This window comes from Erythrolamprus reginae, chromosome Z, assembly GCF_031021105.1.
Source record: "Erythrolamprus reginae isolate rEryReg1 chromosome Z, rEryReg1.hap1, whole genome shotgun sequence".
Classification (NCBI taxonomy): Eukaryota; Metazoa; Chordata; class Lepidosauria; order Squamata; family Dipsadidae; genus Erythrolamprus; species Erythrolamprus reginae.
The window spans coordinates 67,598,993-67,616,551 of record NC_091963.1 but is presented as its reverse complement, the minus strand read 5'-3'; the positions used below and the strand labels follow the sequence as shown (position 1 = coordinate 67,616,551).

Below are 17,559 nucleotides of genomic sequence, written 5' to 3'. Positions count from 1 at the left end.
GATTTATATTTATTTTGATTCGTTAAAGTAAAAATGACATACTGATATAATGAAAGAAGTGAAATAAATGAATTGAGTAGGAAATGTATTTTAAAAATGTCTAATAATAACCCTTCCTCCTATGTATAGATTAAGATACGATATGAATAGTGTTTTTCCTTTTCTTATTCTTTTCTGCTCTTCCTTTTCCTTTCCTTTTCTCTTTTATTCTTTCTCCCCCCACCCTTCCTAGGCTTTTAAAGAGACATAAATTTGGATATTTTCTATTGTTAGGAGCAGTTATGATAAAATGAGGGGTTTTTTTCTTAAATGAAAGTAGGAATGATAGCTATAGCACTTTAAATATAAATGAAAGCGAAGAACATTATCTAAAATCTGGATGATAGCATTTGGAAAGGAGGTGGCACAGGATGAATGATATATATACCAGAAATAATTGGATAAATAATTAGAAAAAAATTGATTAATTTGACTAAGAAATTGGCATTTGATATTGTATTATACAGTGGTACCTCGGTATTCGACCATAATCCGTTCCAAAAGTGTGGTCGAGAACCGATTTGGTCGAGTACCGAATTAATTTATCCCATAGGAAATAATGGAAATGGGTTTAATTGGTTTCCAGCCCCTATTTCCTTTATTTCCTATGGGATAAAGATCTGAGGAAGGGTGGGGGCAGCTGCAATACCGGCAGTTTCGGGGGCTCCTTCTTCCCTTTAAGCAGCTACACCAACATTCTCCTTCTCGGCGAGGGTGGCTTTCCTTCGAGCAGCAGCAGCGCCGGGAACGTCAGCAGCTTCCCTTTCTCGTGTGACGTTCCCGGCGCTGCTGCTTGAAGAAAAGCCGCCCTCGCTGAGAAGGAGAAAGTTGGTGTAGTTGCTTAAAGGGAAGAAGGAGCCCCCGAAACTGCTGGTATTGCAGCTGCCCCCACCCTTCCTACACCTTTCCGCTCCAAGCTGTAGGCAGTTTCGGGGGCTCCTTCTTCCCTTTAAGCAACTACACCAACTTTCTCCTTATCAGCGAGGGCGGCTTTCCTTCAAGCAGCAGCAGCGCCGGGAATGTCACATGAGAAAGGGAAGCTGTTGACGTTCCCGGCGCTGCTGCTGCTTGAAGGAAAGCCGCCCTCGCTGAGAAGGAGAAAGTTGGTGTAGCTGCTTAAAGGGAAGAAGGAGCCCCCGAAACTGCCGGTATTGCAGCTGCCCCCACCCTTCCTACACCTTTCCGCTCCAAGCTGTAGGCAGTTTCGGGGGCTCCTTCTTCCCTTTAAGCAACTACACCATCTTTCTCCTTCTCAGCGAGGGCGGCTTTCCTTCAAGCAGCAGCAGCGCCGGGAACGTCACATGAGAAAGGGAAGCTGTTGACGTTCCCTATTAGTCTCCGGGCACAATTGGTTATTACCTATGAAAGCCCTATATGGCTCAGTGCCAGATTATTTATGGGACCATCTCTTGTCACACACCTCCCAGAGACTAATTAGAGCACACAGTCGGCCTCCTACAGGTTCCATCAGCTAAACAATGTAGGCTGGCGGGGCCACGGGGGAGAGCCTTCTCTGTTGCTACCCCGACTTTATGGAACCAACAACCCCCTGAGGTCCGTATGGCCCCCACCCTGCTGGCTTTCCATAAGGCCACAAAGACCTGGCTATGCCGGGAGGCCTGGAGGCCCTAAAACAACCACTATGTTGTCCACTTGTCCAAATTGGTTTGAATGATTAGTATGTATGCTATTAAATCATCTTAGTTTTAATGATGATTTTAGAAATTAGTTTTTTTCCTTTACTTTTTATTATTGTTGTTAATTGTAATTTTTATACTGCTGTAAGCTGCCCTGTGTTCTTCGTGATTGGGTGGCATAGATATAAAGTAAGGTAAGATAAGGTTAAAGGGTAAAGGGAAAGTGATAAACAATAATTTTGAAAAGATAAGTTACAGTGATTAACTGAATGAGTTTCATTGTTGGATTAATTAGATAGTGAAGCCAGATGACTAAACTAGAATTTTTTACGGGAGGTGGGTTTTCCCCCCCTGAGTGTTATATACCTTGTATGAAAGGTTTAGCTAATGTCTTAAGTATTAAGGTTGACTCAGCCTTCTATCCTTCCAAGGTGGGTAAAATGAGGACCCGGATTGTGGGGGCAATATGCTGGCTCTGTTAAAAAGTGCTATTGCTAACTTATTGTAAGCCGCCCTGAGTCTAAGGAGAAGGGCGGCATAAAAATTGAATAAATAAATAAAATTGAATAAATAAATTACAAATAACAATTCTTTTTATTTTCTTTTTTTTGGGAAGAGTTAGGGATATTCTTTAAATTATACCAGTCTGGAGATCTGAGAGGGGGTCATACTTTGGAAAGGTTTAAGAGCGTGGAAGAGGAAGTAGAAGTGAAGAAGAGGTAGAAGAGGAGTGAAGGAGTTAGTAGGTAGGAGGAGAAGTTGAAGAAAGAAAGAGGGGAGCCCAAGAAAGAATGATAAAAGAAACAGACTGGGGCAGGTTAAAAAAGAATGGATTAAGAAGGGGATTCTTGAATAAATGATAAGAATGTGTATCTATATATATGTTTTCTGTAACATTAGATGGTATATACATGTGAATTTGTTTTGTGAAGGCGGAGAAAAAATAAATAAACTTTTTTTGGGGGGGGAAGAGAACCACCTGGGCTCCAGTTGATAGATCTTATTAGTTTCTCATTGAACAAAAATCATAGTTGTTTGTTTTCATAAAGAATTATTACAAATAAATAAAACTATATTATTAAAAATCACTGAAACTGTTAGGAAATATTTACCTTTGATCATCCTTATGAACATTTTAGAAACTGTTAGAACGAACTCGTGCAAGGAGGGAGAATTTACAGAAGCTGATGGCGGGACGTTCCACAGCAGGAGTCCAAAATATGGCTCAAACAAAAAGAAATAGAGAGCCTTTATCAGAAGCTGGTAATCAGTCACTTCAATCTAACGGAGAAGGTATTTTTCATTACAATATTGTTAAATTTTGTCAATTCTTAAACTACACATGCCTTTTTCTTTACGTAAAATTTATATTAAAATGACATGAACTAAATATGGAGTAGGAGTTTGCATTATAGATTATTGTGAGTATCTTTCCAGGTTTCTATTATACTAAACGTGAGGGCAATTATATTTTAAATTTTACTTTTAAATTTTATTTAATCTCAAATTACATATTTGAGGAGTTATATGAATCAGATCACATATAAATCCAATAATTAATTAATTATGAAAGTTTTAAAACATCTAGGTTTTCCAATAGCCTTTCTGTTTTTGATGTGTATCCAAACTTGGATTTGGATTCAGAAAGTCATTTTTTAAAATCAGTGATTACGGGACATCAATGAATAATGAAAAGCCTTTTCTATGAGGCATAACTGGGTGAAAATAGTTACTTAGCAGAATAAGATTGTTAAACTAATTATGATATTTCTAAAATACTTTTAATACTCACAAATGTATTAGATGAAATTTCAACAGAAAAATAACCACTCCTGCCATTTCGGGTGACTGGTGCACATTATTATTATTATTATTATTATTATTATTATTATTATTATTATTATTTAAAAAGTAATGTTTATTGTGGTGGATTCCAAACCATAATGTTTATTGTGGTGTATCTCCCTAAGAAACTTTGTGTTATTGGCAAAATGATAGAAATCATAAACCATCTATAGCCAGTATAGCGTATATTCCGATCTGAATTTGTTTTAACTTAATGCTGCATTTGGGCTATTCTAGTTAACAAACATATTCTATTGTTTGTCTTTTCTCCCATTCCCAAATTTCTATAGCAAAACCAGGTGCAAAGCCATCACCATCCAAAAGACATTGTTCAGGCGATGCAGAAATTTTGGTTTCTAATTCAGAGAATATGCATCCAGTTAATTTATCCTCAATAAACCTAGGTCTTCCTGAAACGACTGCCTCTCAGTTTGCTGCTTCATCTTCAGAGACTGAAGAACATAACTCTACACCTGAACTAATTTCTGTTAGTTCTGTTAAAACACGTATGCAGAAATTGGCAGAACAAAGACGCTGCTGGGATAATGGTACATGTTTCATGCTAAGACACTGAATACTAAACTAAAACTAGCCAGTGATATATGGGAGCAAATACTGTATGGAAAAGCAACATTTGAAACTTTTTAAATTACTATATTTTTTGGAATGTAAGATGCACCTTTTTCCTCCCTAAAAGAGGCTGAAAATTGGTGTGCGTCTTATACTCCGAATGTAGCTTTTTCTAAGCTTCCCCTCCCCCCCAGCCCTAACTAGGTGCTAACGATCTTCCCGGCTTCCTACTCCTTCCAAAGAGGATTTTTTCCCCAGTCCTAAGCCTTTGCAGGCTTGTTTTCATTCCTACTCTCTGAAAAAGACTTCTCAGCCCCAACCGGGGAATAAAATAATGTGCTAAAGTTGAACAGACTAAGGATGCTAGCCAGATGAATAGCTGGTAGGTAGATCCCCCCCCCCTTATTTTCTTCCCCCAAAACTGGTACATCTTATACTCTGGTGCGTCTTACATGCCGAAAAATACGGTATATTTAATTATATTATAAAATTATATTTAGTTTGGCTATAAAGTACTGTATTACAGAGGAAAAAAAGTAATCTGATTTTAAATAGGCATGATTGCAAATGGTTAGCAAGTCTGCCAGTCAGTAGAAAACCAGAGTTACATGTATGAGCCAATGCTTTGTTTTGACACAATTTTCACGTGGCCTATGGCAATAACTCTGCTTTGAATCATTGGGATTGGTCATACAGGTAGTCCTCACTGTTTCACCATTCTCCTAGACGGCTTGGCAATATATTCAGTGCCATTTGTACAGCAACACCCATTTTTGGCTATAGAATCCAACAGTTGAAATTTGGCTCTAGAATAGGCCAGGTTAGGTATTGAATCATTGTTTTTTAATGTGCCCTGCATTTCAGAGTTCATGAAGGAAAGAAGACTCCAATTAGTCTTAGTTACCTTTGTGAGGGGTTTGGAAGTAGAAGCTGGTGGCATAGAGGTACTCTCAGATTGTTCCACAAGTTATTTGATTTGTATAATAGTTAAGGATAAATCTCTGTCAGAAATTTATTTCTACTGCATTCACTGGTGGGCAACAGCTGGTGAGCCTAGGTGCATGGTTCCAGTATGAAAATGCTGGATGTGTGTGCAGCTGCGCACCCCTGATGTGCCCCTGTGTGAGATTTGACATCTGCGCATGCAGAGCAAGACAAATTTTACATGAGGACGCGCACAAGAGTGAGATTTTGGCTATTTTTGCTGTTTTGCTTCTGCACGTGAGTGGAAATTTGCCAAAATCCTGCTTTGCATGAGGGCATGTCGGGAGCAACCATGCGGTATTTTCCTATTGGAGCTGCACGCATCCAATATTTTAGATTAAAACATTTAATCTAAAACAACAATATTAAAATAAGTCACTGCCATTCACACAACAAACATGCTACATTCGTTTGGCCAGGAGGCCCAAAGCCTGGCAGCATAAATGAGTCTTGAGACTCTTGCGGAAGGCGAGAAGGGTGGGGGCAGTGCAGATCTCTGGGGGGAGTTGATTCATAGAAACATAGAAGATTGACGGCAGAAAAAGACCTCATGGTCCATCTAGCCTGCCCTTATACTATTTCCTGTATTTTATCTTAGGATGGATATATGTTTATCTCAGGCATGCATAAATTCAGTTACTGTGGATTTACCAACCAGGTCTGCTGGAAGTTTGTTCCAAGGATCTACTACTCTTTCAGTAAAATAATATTTTTTCACATTGCTTTTGATCTTTCCCCCAACTAACTTCAGATTATGTCCCCTTGTTCTTGTGTTCACTTTCCTATTAACTATTAACTAACTAACTTCAGATTATGTCCCCTTGTTCTTGTGTTCACTTTCCTATTAAAAACACTTCCCTCCTGAACCTTATTTAACCCTTTAACACTGCAATGCTCTCTACATGGGGCCTTAACCATTTAACATATTTAAATGTTACGATAATGTCCCCACTTTGCCTTCTGTCCTCCAGACTATACAGATTGAGTTCATTAGATAGGTTTTATGCTTTAGACCTTCCACCATTCTTGTAGCCCATCTTTGGACCCGTTCAATTTTGTCAATATCTTTTTGTAGGTCAGGTCTCCAGAACTGAACACAGTATTCCAAATGTGGTCTCACCAGCACTCTATATAGCGGGATCACAATCTCCCTTTTCCTGCTTGTTATACCTCTAGCTATGCAGCCAAGCATCCTACTTGCTTTTCCTACCACCCGACCACACTGCTCTCCCATTTTGAGACTGTCAGAAATCACTACCCCTAAATCCTTCTCTTCTGAAGTTTTTGCTAACACAGAACTGCCAATACAATACTCAGATTGAGGATTCCTTTTCCCCAAGTGCATTATTTTACATTTGGAAACATTAAACTGCAGTTTCCATTGCTTTGACCATTTATCTATTAATGCTAAATTAAATTTAATCATTTACCATATTACAGGCGCCTCCAGGAATATCAACCCTATTGCACACTTTAGAGTCATCAGCAAATAGGCAAATCTTCCCTACCAAACCTTCCCTTATGTCACTCACAAACATATTAAAAAGAATAGGACCCAGAACAGACCCTTGTGGCACACCGCTTGTAACCTGTCTCTGCTCAGAATACTCGCCATTAACAACAACTCTCTGATGTCTACACTTCAGCCAGCTGCAAATTCACTGAACTATCCTGGGATTAAGTCCAATCTTCAATAATTTATCTATCAGCTCTTTATGTGGAACTGTATCTTTACTGAAGTCCGGATAGGCAATATCCACAGCACCACCTTCATCCAACACCTTTGTGACATAGTCAAAGAAATAAATGAGATTAGTCTGACATGATTTGCCTTCAGTAAAGCCATGCTGATTTGGGTCCAATAAGTTATTGTTTTTTAGGTGCTGATTTATCCTCTTTTTGAGTAGTCTCCATTATTTTAACTACAACTGATGTCAAGCTAACTGACCTGTAGTTACCAGCTTCTTCTCTACTGCCCTTCTTGTGGGTAGGCAGAACACTGGCCATTCTCCAATGCTTTGTCCACCATGGCGCCTATCGGAACACAGAGTATCCCTCAGTCAGGGTTCGGTGCTGCATCCGGATCCCCGATGGTGGAAGCTCGCCGTGTGGCGATTGAAGGGGACCGGATGAGGTATGCAGCCTTATCCGACCAGGTAATTACAACAATACAAGCGGCTAGAAGGCCATCAACTAGTTGAATATATCAGGCTGCCTGGGTGGCCTTCAGCCAATTTTGTTTGAGTATTCACGTTGAACCAAAGTATTCATTGGTAGAAACTCTGTTGGACTTTTTACAGTCTGGACTTGATAAGGGATAAGGGATTAGCTCCCAACACGCTACGAAGACAGGTAGCAGCCATCTCCACCATCGTGAAACTGGACAACTTCAGATCTATGGCCCACCATCCTTGGGGCAGAGATTTCATTAAAGGAGCTTCCAACTTGCATCCACCGGTAGTTCACAGATTCCCTTCCTGGGATCTACCATCTGTCTTAGATGCATTATCTGCACCACCATTTGAACACCCTTCATTACGACTTTTATCAATTAAGACTGCTTTCCTGGTGACCTTAACGTAAGCCAGGAGAGTATAGGAACTGGCGGCTCTATCAGTCAGGCCTGACTTATACGTTTTCTACCCAAACAGGGTAGTATTGCGTCTGGATCCTACCTTTTTGACGAAAGTCAACACGCTCTTTCATAGATCTAACAAGCTCATTTTACTGGACTTCTACACTCATTTGAGCTGCGTTGGTACAAGCTGGCCGTGCCCCGTGCCTTAAAGATATACATTCAATGAACTTCTCCACACCGTTAGATGGAAGCCATATTTGTGTCCTTCGCACCGACTTCTATGGGCACCAAGCTGTCATCTGCAACGATTAGCCATTGGATAAAAGCTTGTATTGTGACTGCCTACGAATCGCAGTCCTTGCCAGTTCCTGGAAACATTACTGCCCATTCTATGAGGAGCGCCGCAACATCGGCTGCATGGACTGCTCAGGCTCTTCTAGAGGACATTTGTCGAGCACACACTTGGGCCACTCCTAATACTTTTATTAAACACTATAGACTAGACTCATTTGGGTCTGCTGAGGCGGCCTTCGGCCACAGAGTGCTGCAGCAGGTGTGTGAAACACATACACCCCTGGTCCAGCCTTCTCCCACCCTGTCATCTTGATCTTGGGTATATCCCATGTTGGACTTTCCGCAGCAGTGCATTGGAGAAGGACCATTGAACTTACCTGAATGGTCTTCTCGATGCACTGCAAGGAGAGTTCAAACCCAACTCGGCCAGTTGTCCAAGGGGCTCAATTGTTACTCTTGAGTTAATAAAGTTGTGTTTGTTTGCACTATTCCTTTGTTTTTCTTGACTGAGCTATCGGGCGGAGCTAATTATTACTCTAATTTAACTCAGTCCCTAACCAATCAGGCTGAAGTATCACCCATGTTGGACTCTCCTTGCAGTGCATCGAGAAGACCGTTTGGGTAAGTTCTGGGAAGGCCAATGACTGCTTGCATGGCTGCGTTTTGCACAATTTGCAGTTTCTGAACATTCTTCAAAAATAGCCCCATGTAGAAAGCATTGCAGTAGTTGAACCTCGAGGTGATAAGGGCATATGTGATTTTAAGTAAAGGCTCCTTGTCCAAACAGGGATGCGACTGGTGCACCAGGCGAAACTGGGCAAACGCCCTCCTCGCCACAGCTGAAAGATGATGTTCCAAGTCAGCTGTGGATTGAGGAGGATGCCCAAGTTGCGGACCCTTTCTGAGGGGATCAAAAGTCTCCCACCCCCCCGAGTAATGGACAGGCAGATGGAAGCGTCCTTGGGAGGCAGAACCTATAGCCACTCCATCTTGTCCGGGTTGAGTCTGAACCTGCTAACACCCATCCAGACCCTAATAGCTTCCAGACACCGGCACATCACTTCCACTGCTTCAGCATATTGATTGGTAACTCATACTGTGCCTTTGGATGATCTTACCAGCAGTTTTATGTATACAGTGGTACCTCAAGATACGAACCCCTTGTCTTACGAACAACTCAAGATACGAACCCGGGGTTCAGAAAAAATTTGCCTCTTCTTACGAACTTTTTTCGTGTCACGAACGCCAAACCCGAACTTCCGGGTTCGGCATTCGGGAGGCTGCTGGAAAGCCCCCCGGCTGTTTTAAAAGGTGACAGCCGGGCTGGGGGGCTCCCCAGCAACCTCCCGAACCCCGAACTTTTGCCGAACTTCCGGGTTCGGGGTTCAGGAGGTTGCTGGGGAGCCCCCCAGCTCGGCTGTCACCTTTTAAAACAGCCGGGCGGCTTTCCAGCAGCGTCCCGAAGCCGAACACCAAACCCGAACTTCCGCGTTCGGCATTCGGAGGCTGCTGGGAAGCCCCGCCGCCCGGCTGTCATCTTTTAAAACAGCCTGGGGGCTTCTCGGCGGCCTCCGAAACGCCGGACCCGGAAGTTCGGGTTTGGCGTTCGGTGTTCGGGAGGTCGCTGAGAAGCCCCCAGGCTGTTTTAAAAGGTGACAGCTGGGCGGCAGCGTTTTTTTGCAGGGTTTTTTTTTGGTTGCACGGATTAATTGACTTTACATTGTTTCCTATGGGAAACAATGTTTCGTCTTACGAACCTTTCGTCTTACGAACCTCCCCCTGGAACCAATTAGGTTCGTAAGACGAGGTATGACTATATTAAACGGGGGAGAGGACTGACCCCTGAGGAACCCCACAAGGGAGGGACCTAGGAATTGACCTCTGACTCCCTATCAACACCGACTGTATCTGACCAGAGAAGTAGGAGGTGAAACACCGTAGAACGGTGTCTCCCACTCCTTGCCTCTCCAGCTGGCACAGGATACCATGGAAATGCCGCTGAGAGGTCAAGGAGCAGCAGGATAGAGGATAGAACCCTATCCTGGGCCCACTAGATATCATCTGTCAGTGTGACCAAAGCAGTTCTGTGTTATAGCCAGGCCCAGATAATAGGCTTCATCCAAGATCTATTGGAGCTAGAGCTATACCACCTTCTCAACAACCTTCCCTTACAAAGGGAAGATTGGAGACTGGACGAGAGTTATTAAATACAGCTGGGTCCAGGGAAGGCTTCTTGAGGAGGGAGGACACAAATGCCTCCTTGTAGGGAGCTGGAAAGGACCCCTCCCTCAAGGAAGCGTTGACAGTTTCCTGGACCCAGTTCCGTGTCACCTCCCTGCTCGCCGAAACCAGCCAGGAGGGACACGGGTCCAACAGACACACAGCTCCCATGGCCGTGTCCACTTCATCAGGTATTGCCAGGTCAAACTCTCCACACAACAGAACTAAGATGGGCCCCTGTCACTTTGACTGACTTATTGTCAGCCGACACTGTATTTTTTATTTTTATTTATTCAATTTTTATGCCGCCCTTCTCCTTAGATGTTCAAATTCCAATTGGAGTCAAGGTCTGTCCTGATCTGGGCGATTTTATCTGTGAAAAACTTATTAAAATCCTCCGCACTATCCTGTAAGGATTTGTCATCCTGAGCGCCACTTACAAAGCGTTTACAAGTGTTGAAAACATAGTCTTAATATAAGGACTGCGCATGCGCGGAAGCAAAAATATTGGTGAAAATTGCTGAAATCTCGCTCTTGCATGCATCCTCGTATGAGATTTGGCTTGCACATTCACAGATGCCAAATCTTGCGTGGGGATACATTGGGGGGGTGCAGCTGCATGTACATCCAGCATTTTCACACTGGAGCCGCGCACCTGGGCGCACCAGCTGCTGTCCACCAGTGAATGCAGTAGAAATAAATGTGTACTTTTTCTTTACATCTAAATGTATATACTCCTATTTGAGAAAGTTTGACATTTTTAATATTTTAAAATTTTTACTTATTGTTTCAATTTTCAGATTTGCCCAAAAGCATTTCCATAACACCTACCCTATCAAAGAAATGTGTCATCTCTCCACCCAAACAACTTAATGCAATAACTGATACACCAATAGGAAGAAGAGGCCATCTAGCTAATCTTGCTGCTACAATTGGCTCCTGGGAAAATGATGTAAGCCATCCATCTGCAAAGCAAAACAATACACAAGAACAGCCTGGTACTACTTGTTTTTCCAAATTGTCCACTACAAGTGGAGCATCTGCTAGAATCAATAGTGGTAGTGTGAAGCAAGATGCTACATCCTGTTTACAAACGGCTGTGGATAAGTCAGTAATCTCTGGGACAGTGGTAAGTTACTATATTTTAATGTTGTATATTTCCTATATAGACTGTTAAAATTAAGGTAAACAATATTGGATTGTAATTCAAACCCTGCTTAATAGGAAATACGTTTTGTATAAAATCTGAATTTAAGAGAATCTTTTAATAAATGATACCAAAATTGATAATACTTTCACATATACCTTTTCAAATTATACGTGGAAAAAAATTATATGTGGAAAAGAAAAGTCAGAGGGAAATAGTAAACTACTAATAGAATAGTTTAAAACTTTGGATTAGTGCTTTCACAAAAGAATTCATTGCATCTGGAAACTATTTTATAAACAATAAAATGTTTAAAATAATTTTAGTAGTCATTTTAAATTAATATATTTCTCCATTCAAACTATCTAGGAAGGAACTAATAGTTCTGTAACACATGTCTCAGGAATTATTAGCAGCCATTCTAAAGTAACTGAGGCACCAAATTTAAAAGAAAAGAGCAATCTTAACCCAACACCAAAATCTCAAATTCCTGCCAAAGAAGAGCACATACAAGAAACACATGTACAAGTTGACTACAAAGATAAGCCCAACACATCAGGTAAAAAAAAAAACTTCAATATTTTAAGAAGAGTTTTTTATAGCTAGGGTTTTTATAACTAGGTACTTGTATGTAAGATATGTTTTTGTAAAGCATCTAATGTAGTTATTACTCTGAGTGTTACATCTGTTGTTTCTAGCCTTCCATGTAATTCATCAGTATTTATCCTGTTGTTTATAGAATTCTTAACATGGATATAGAATTTTTAAAATGGATACTGAGCAATCCCACTTTCAACATAAAACCAATCACATGCTAAGAAGGGAAATTTCTTTTCAGGGAGTAACTTAAAGTTAAGTTTGATTGTGTTAATTAAGACATACAAGTGAAACCCTGCAATCCAATGTACAAAAATGGCTTTATTTATTTATTCAATTTTTATGCCGCCCTTCTCCTTAGACTCAGGGCGGCTTACAACATGTTAGCAAAAGCACTTTTTAACAGGCAAGCATATTGCCCCCACAATCCAGGTCCTCAGGCTTTAGCATATTCCCCTAAAAGGCAATGCAAAATAATATCCCTAGGCCATTATTTGTAATTTCAACATTAAATATACTTAATTCTACAAATTATACAAACTACATTTTGTAACAAATACATACTATATGTTTAATATAATTTTAAAATATTTGTACTGGCCCCAAACCAATTTGCTGTAGCGTTTATGGTGCCAGCTTAGAAATCTGTAGACTGTGAATTCTAGTCTCAGTTTAAGAATGAAAGGCAGCTGGGCAATTTTGGGTCAGTCACTCTCAGCCCTATCTTTTGGAGATGTTTAGTGGGAAAAAGGAGGGTGAAGGAGTATTATGTACATTTAACAACTTGAGTTATTTATGAAGTTATAAAGGCAAGATAAAATCTAATAATAATATATCCACAGAATGTATGCTAGAGTGGAAGACAGGAAGCTACGAAGTGAAGTTACAAGCAAGATAGTCAAGATACAAACATTTCTTTTCCAGACATATTAATATAACTCATTACCCAAGCAAGCTAGTAATTTTTTTAAATTCAGTTTTGTGTATTCTGGGGCCATATGTTACATGACTGCAATGTGATGCTGCTAATTGTCATTAATAATACTGGTGTTTTTATAAATGTAATCGGGCTTCTGTTTAAGAAGTATATATTTTTGGGGTTTCCGACAAAGTAAATTGGGATTCGCTAAATGGCTCCATGATTTACTTAATGGCCATGCAAGAAACATTTAAAAACCAGGCACAACTCCCTTAATGACCACCTCCCTTAGTGAGATGTTCCAGCCCCAATCACTGTAACCGGAGGACTCCATTTAAAGTTTTAAAATGGTTTTACAGTAATTTTTGATAGCCAAGGCATTTAGTAATGGATGAAACTAGTTCTCTTGAACTACATATGGAATAGCTGGAAAACATTTGTACAGTGGTACCTCTACCTACAAATGCCTCTACTTACGAACTTTTCTAGGTAAGAACCGGATGTTCAAGATTTTTCTGCCTCTTCTCAAGAACCATTTTCCACTTACAAACCTGAGCCTCTGAAATTGTAACTGGAAAAGGCAGGGAGAAGCCTCCGTGGGGCCTCTCTAAGAATCTCCTGGGAGGAAACAGGGCCAGAAAAGGCGGGAAGAAGCTTCTGTGGGGCTCTCTAGGAATCTCCTGGGAGGAAACATGGCCGGAAAAGACAGGGAGAAGCCTCCATGGGGCCTCTCTAGGAATCTCCTGGGAGGAAACAGGGCCGGAAAAGGCTTGGAGAAGCCTCGATGGGGCATCTCTAGGAATCGTCTAGGAGGAAACGGCCTCCACCTTCCCTGTGGTTTCCCCAATCGCATGCATTAATTGCTTTTACATTCATTCCTATGGGAAAAATTGCTTCTTATAAACTTTTCTACTTAAGAACCTGGTCACGAAACAAATTAAATTCGTAAGTAGAGGTACTACTGTACTCAGATATTTTTGCTCATGATCTATTCAGAAAACCATGGAGTTTAATTAAGGATTTGTACAGATTGGTCCTAATTTTCAGTGTTTTTATGTATAAAAACATACACATTGACACAGAATTAGCTTGCAAGTTATGCATTAGGTACTTAGAATTTTAATGGATTTAATGATCTTAATTAAGTTTTTATAGTCTATATACTCCTTTATGATCTCTTTTCTTGGTGAGAAGAATCTTACCTTGCTAACAATTTCTTTTTCTTGTTGTTGTTATTATTTGAGGTTCAACCATTAAGCCTTTTCTGGAACATTTTGGGGAGCGTTGCCAGGAGTATACTGCACAAAATTCTGCTATTACAGGAGGGTACAGAACTCCAGTTATCACTCCAAACACAAAAACAATCCAAGAAAGACTCTTTCGGCAGACTGAAGCATCTTCAGCTTCCAATCTAGCTCAGCAGCTCAAACAAGTATGTACTTAATTATATGTGAGCTCGTGTGTATTGATCAGTTACTGGATATCTACTGCAAAAATGTTCACACTACATTTATTTTTTCCTTGATTTATTCAGGAACGTGAAAGAGAACTTCAATGTATACGGGGTCGCTTTGACTGGACCAATTTGTGGAGTGCTGAAAAAGGAAAACAGCCCAAGAAAAAGCCTCCAGAGATAAAATTAGTATGATGATAAAATCTATTTTAAGAAAAGAACAATAGCATTTTCTCTGAAAAAAAGATTAATAAAGCATTTTAATTAGCCTGCAGTGCCAATGTTTCCATACACCCTTTATATGGCACCGTGTGTGTGTGTGTGTGTCTGTCTGTCTGTCTGTCTGTCTGTCTGTCTGTCTGTCTGTCTGTCTATCTATCTATCTATCTATCTATCTATCTATCTATCTATCTATCTATCTATCTATCTATCTATCTATCTATCCCCTCTCCGAGGAATATGAAGATATATATATATATATATATCAGGGTGTCCAGCAAACCTGGAAAACAGGGAAATCAGAGAATTATCAGGGAAATCGGTGGTTCGGGAATTATCGGGGAATTTGTGAAAAAAATGGAATAAATCAGGAGGAAAAAACAAGAATTTAAAAGTCAAGGAAAAATTGTGTAAAAAAAGGATTATGCTGCCTAGCAGACTCAAAAGAAAATGAGCATAACTGTGGCAACAACTTGCTTCCTCTGCTGCCAATATTTCTCCACGGCGTAACTGTTTGGTATGACGTCATCTACTGCGCCTTTCAGGGAAATACCAGGGAATTTTAAAATGCTTTCTCCCTGGACACCCTGCCTGTGTGTGTAACATATTTTTGCTGATAATGAAAAGGAAGGGGGAGTACTATAGCTCTATTTTGGGCTTACTTGCCCATGTCAGGTGGCCACACCCTTACTGGGATATATACACACACACACACACATATATATATACAATTTATGTCTGACTAAATACTTACCCCCGTGTGTGTTTGTGTCTATGTGTTTGTGTATATATATTATTTTTATATGTTTACGTTATATATATATAATGTAAACATTTAAATATATTATCTATACACAGACACACAGACACAAACACACACGGGGTTGGGAAGTATTTAATCAGACACCAATTGTATATGTGTGTGTGTGTGTGTGTGTGTGTGTGTATAGTTCTCCCACTTAAAACGATGAGAGAGGCCTGAAATTGACATCACAAGTGAACCTTAACTATGAGAGACAGCATGAGAAAACACATCCAGAAAATCACATTGTCTGATTTTTAATTAATTTATTTGCAAGTTATGATAGAAAATAAGTCACCTATAAACAAGGTCACCTATAAACAAGCAAGATTTCTGGGTCTCACAGACCTGTAACTTCTTTAAGAGGCTCCTCTGTCCTCCACTCATTACCTGTAGTAATGGCACCTGTTTGAACTTGTTATAAGTATAAAAGACACCTGTCCACAACCTCAAACTGTCACACTCCAAGCTCCACTATGGTGAAGACCAAAGAGCTGTCGAAGGACACCAGAAAAAAAATTGTAGCCCTGCACCAGGCTGGAAAGCCTGAAGCTGCAATAGGCAAGCAGCTTGGTGTGGAGAAATCAACCGTGGGACCAATAATTAGAAAATGGAAGACATACAAGACCACTGATCTCCCTCGAACCACACAGGGGAATCTAGAAAATGACCTGCAGAGAGCTGGGACCAACGTAATAAAGGCTACCATCAGTAAAACACTATGCTGCCAGGGACTCAGATCCTGCAGTACCAGACATGTCCCCCTGCTTAAGCCAGTACATGTCCTGGCCCGTCTGAAGTTTGCTAGAGAGCATTTGGATGATCCAGAAGAGTATTGGGAGAATATCATATGGTCAGATGAAACCAAAGTAGAACTGTTTGGTAGAAACACAACTCGTCGTGTTTGGAGGAGAAAGAATGCTGAGTTGCATCCAAAGAACACCATACCTACTGTGAAGCATGGGGTTTGCAATATCATGCTTTTGGGCTGTTTCTTTGCAAAGGGACCATGATGACTGATCCACGTACAAGAAAAAATAAATGGGGCCATGTATCATGTGATTTTGAGTGCAAACCTTCCATTAGCAAGAGCACTGAAGATGAAACTTGGCTAGGTCTTTTAGTATGACAATGATTCCAAGCACACTGCCAGGGCAACAAAGTCGCTTTGTAAGAAGCATTTCAAGATCCTGGAGTGGCCTAGCCAGTCTCCAGATCTCAATCCTATAGAAAACCTTTGGAGGGAGTTGCAAGTCCGTGTTGCCCAGCGACAGCCCCAAAACACCCGAGTCTACGGAGAGGGGCGGCATACAAATCTAATAAATAAATAAATAAATAAATAAATAAACATCACTGCTCTTGGGGAGATCTGCGTGGAGGAATGGGCCAACATATCAGCAACAGTGTGTGCCAACCTTGTGAGGACTTGCAGAAAATGTTTAACCCCTGTCATTGCCAACAAAGGATATATAACAAAGTATTGAGATGAACTTTTGTTATTGACCAAATACTTATTTTCCAACATAATTTGCAAATAAATTCATTAAAAACCAGACAATGTGATTTTCTGGATGTGTTTTCTCATGTTGTCTCTCATAGTTGAGGTCTACCTATGATGTCAATTACAGGCCTCTCATCTTTTTAAGTGGGAAAACATGCACAGTTGGTGTCTGACTAAATATCTCCCCCCCACACTGTATGTATGTAGGTATGTAGGAACACTTAAACAACAAAATATACCTTCAAGTAAATCAAACCTGTGAAATCAAACTGTCCACTTAGGAAGCAACATTGATTGACAATCAATTTCAGGTGCTGTTGTGCAATTCAACTTTGTACAGAACAAAGTATTCAATGAGAATATTTCATTCAGGTCTAGGATGTGTTATTTGAGTAGTCCCTTTATTTATTTCAGCAGTGTGTGTATAATGTGTGTGTGTGTGTATGTGTGTGTGTGCATGGAGAGAGAGATTGCCAAATATGTCAATAAAGGATGATTTTTATTTTATGCAATTATCACCACATGCATTTCAGCTCATTAATGTGGCTAAATGTGATATTTCTTTTCCTACACTACCCAGGAGAAACATAGGAATGCTGATCTAAAGCACTTCCCAAGTACAGATGCCAGTTCCCAGTTAGTCGCAGAAGGCACATATTCAGGTAAGAAATTACCTTAAAACTTTAGATCAATGAATGTTAGCACATGCAAATTTGTTAATTTAAGTGATGCTTTGGAAAATGTTTATATAAAA

General features: G+C 40.4%; 1 protein-coding gene across 2 annotated transcripts in view; it reads left to right on the top strand.

Annotated features, from left to right (window-relative positions):
- Positions 1–17,559, top strand: part of ANLN (anillin, actin binding protein) — a 215,497-nt gene that overhangs the window by 40,466 nt on the left and 157,472 nt on the right. For both annotated transcript variants that reach the window (XM_070726292.1, XM_070726293.1), the window contains exons 2-8: positions 2,816–2,969; positions 3,812–4,069; positions 10,968–11,296; positions 11,684–11,873; positions 14,075–14,262; positions 14,365–14,472; positions 17,386–17,467. In XM_070726292.1, the coding sequence (XP_070582393.1) occupies positions 2,816–2,969; positions 3,812–4,069; positions 10,968–11,296; positions 11,684–11,873; positions 14,075–14,262; positions 14,365–14,472; positions 17,386–17,467 (1,309 nt within the window). The remainder of the gene's footprint in view (positions 1–2,815; positions 2,970–3,811; positions 4,070–10,967; positions 11,297–11,683; positions 11,874–14,074; positions 14,263–14,364; positions 14,473–17,385; positions 17,468–17,559) is intronic.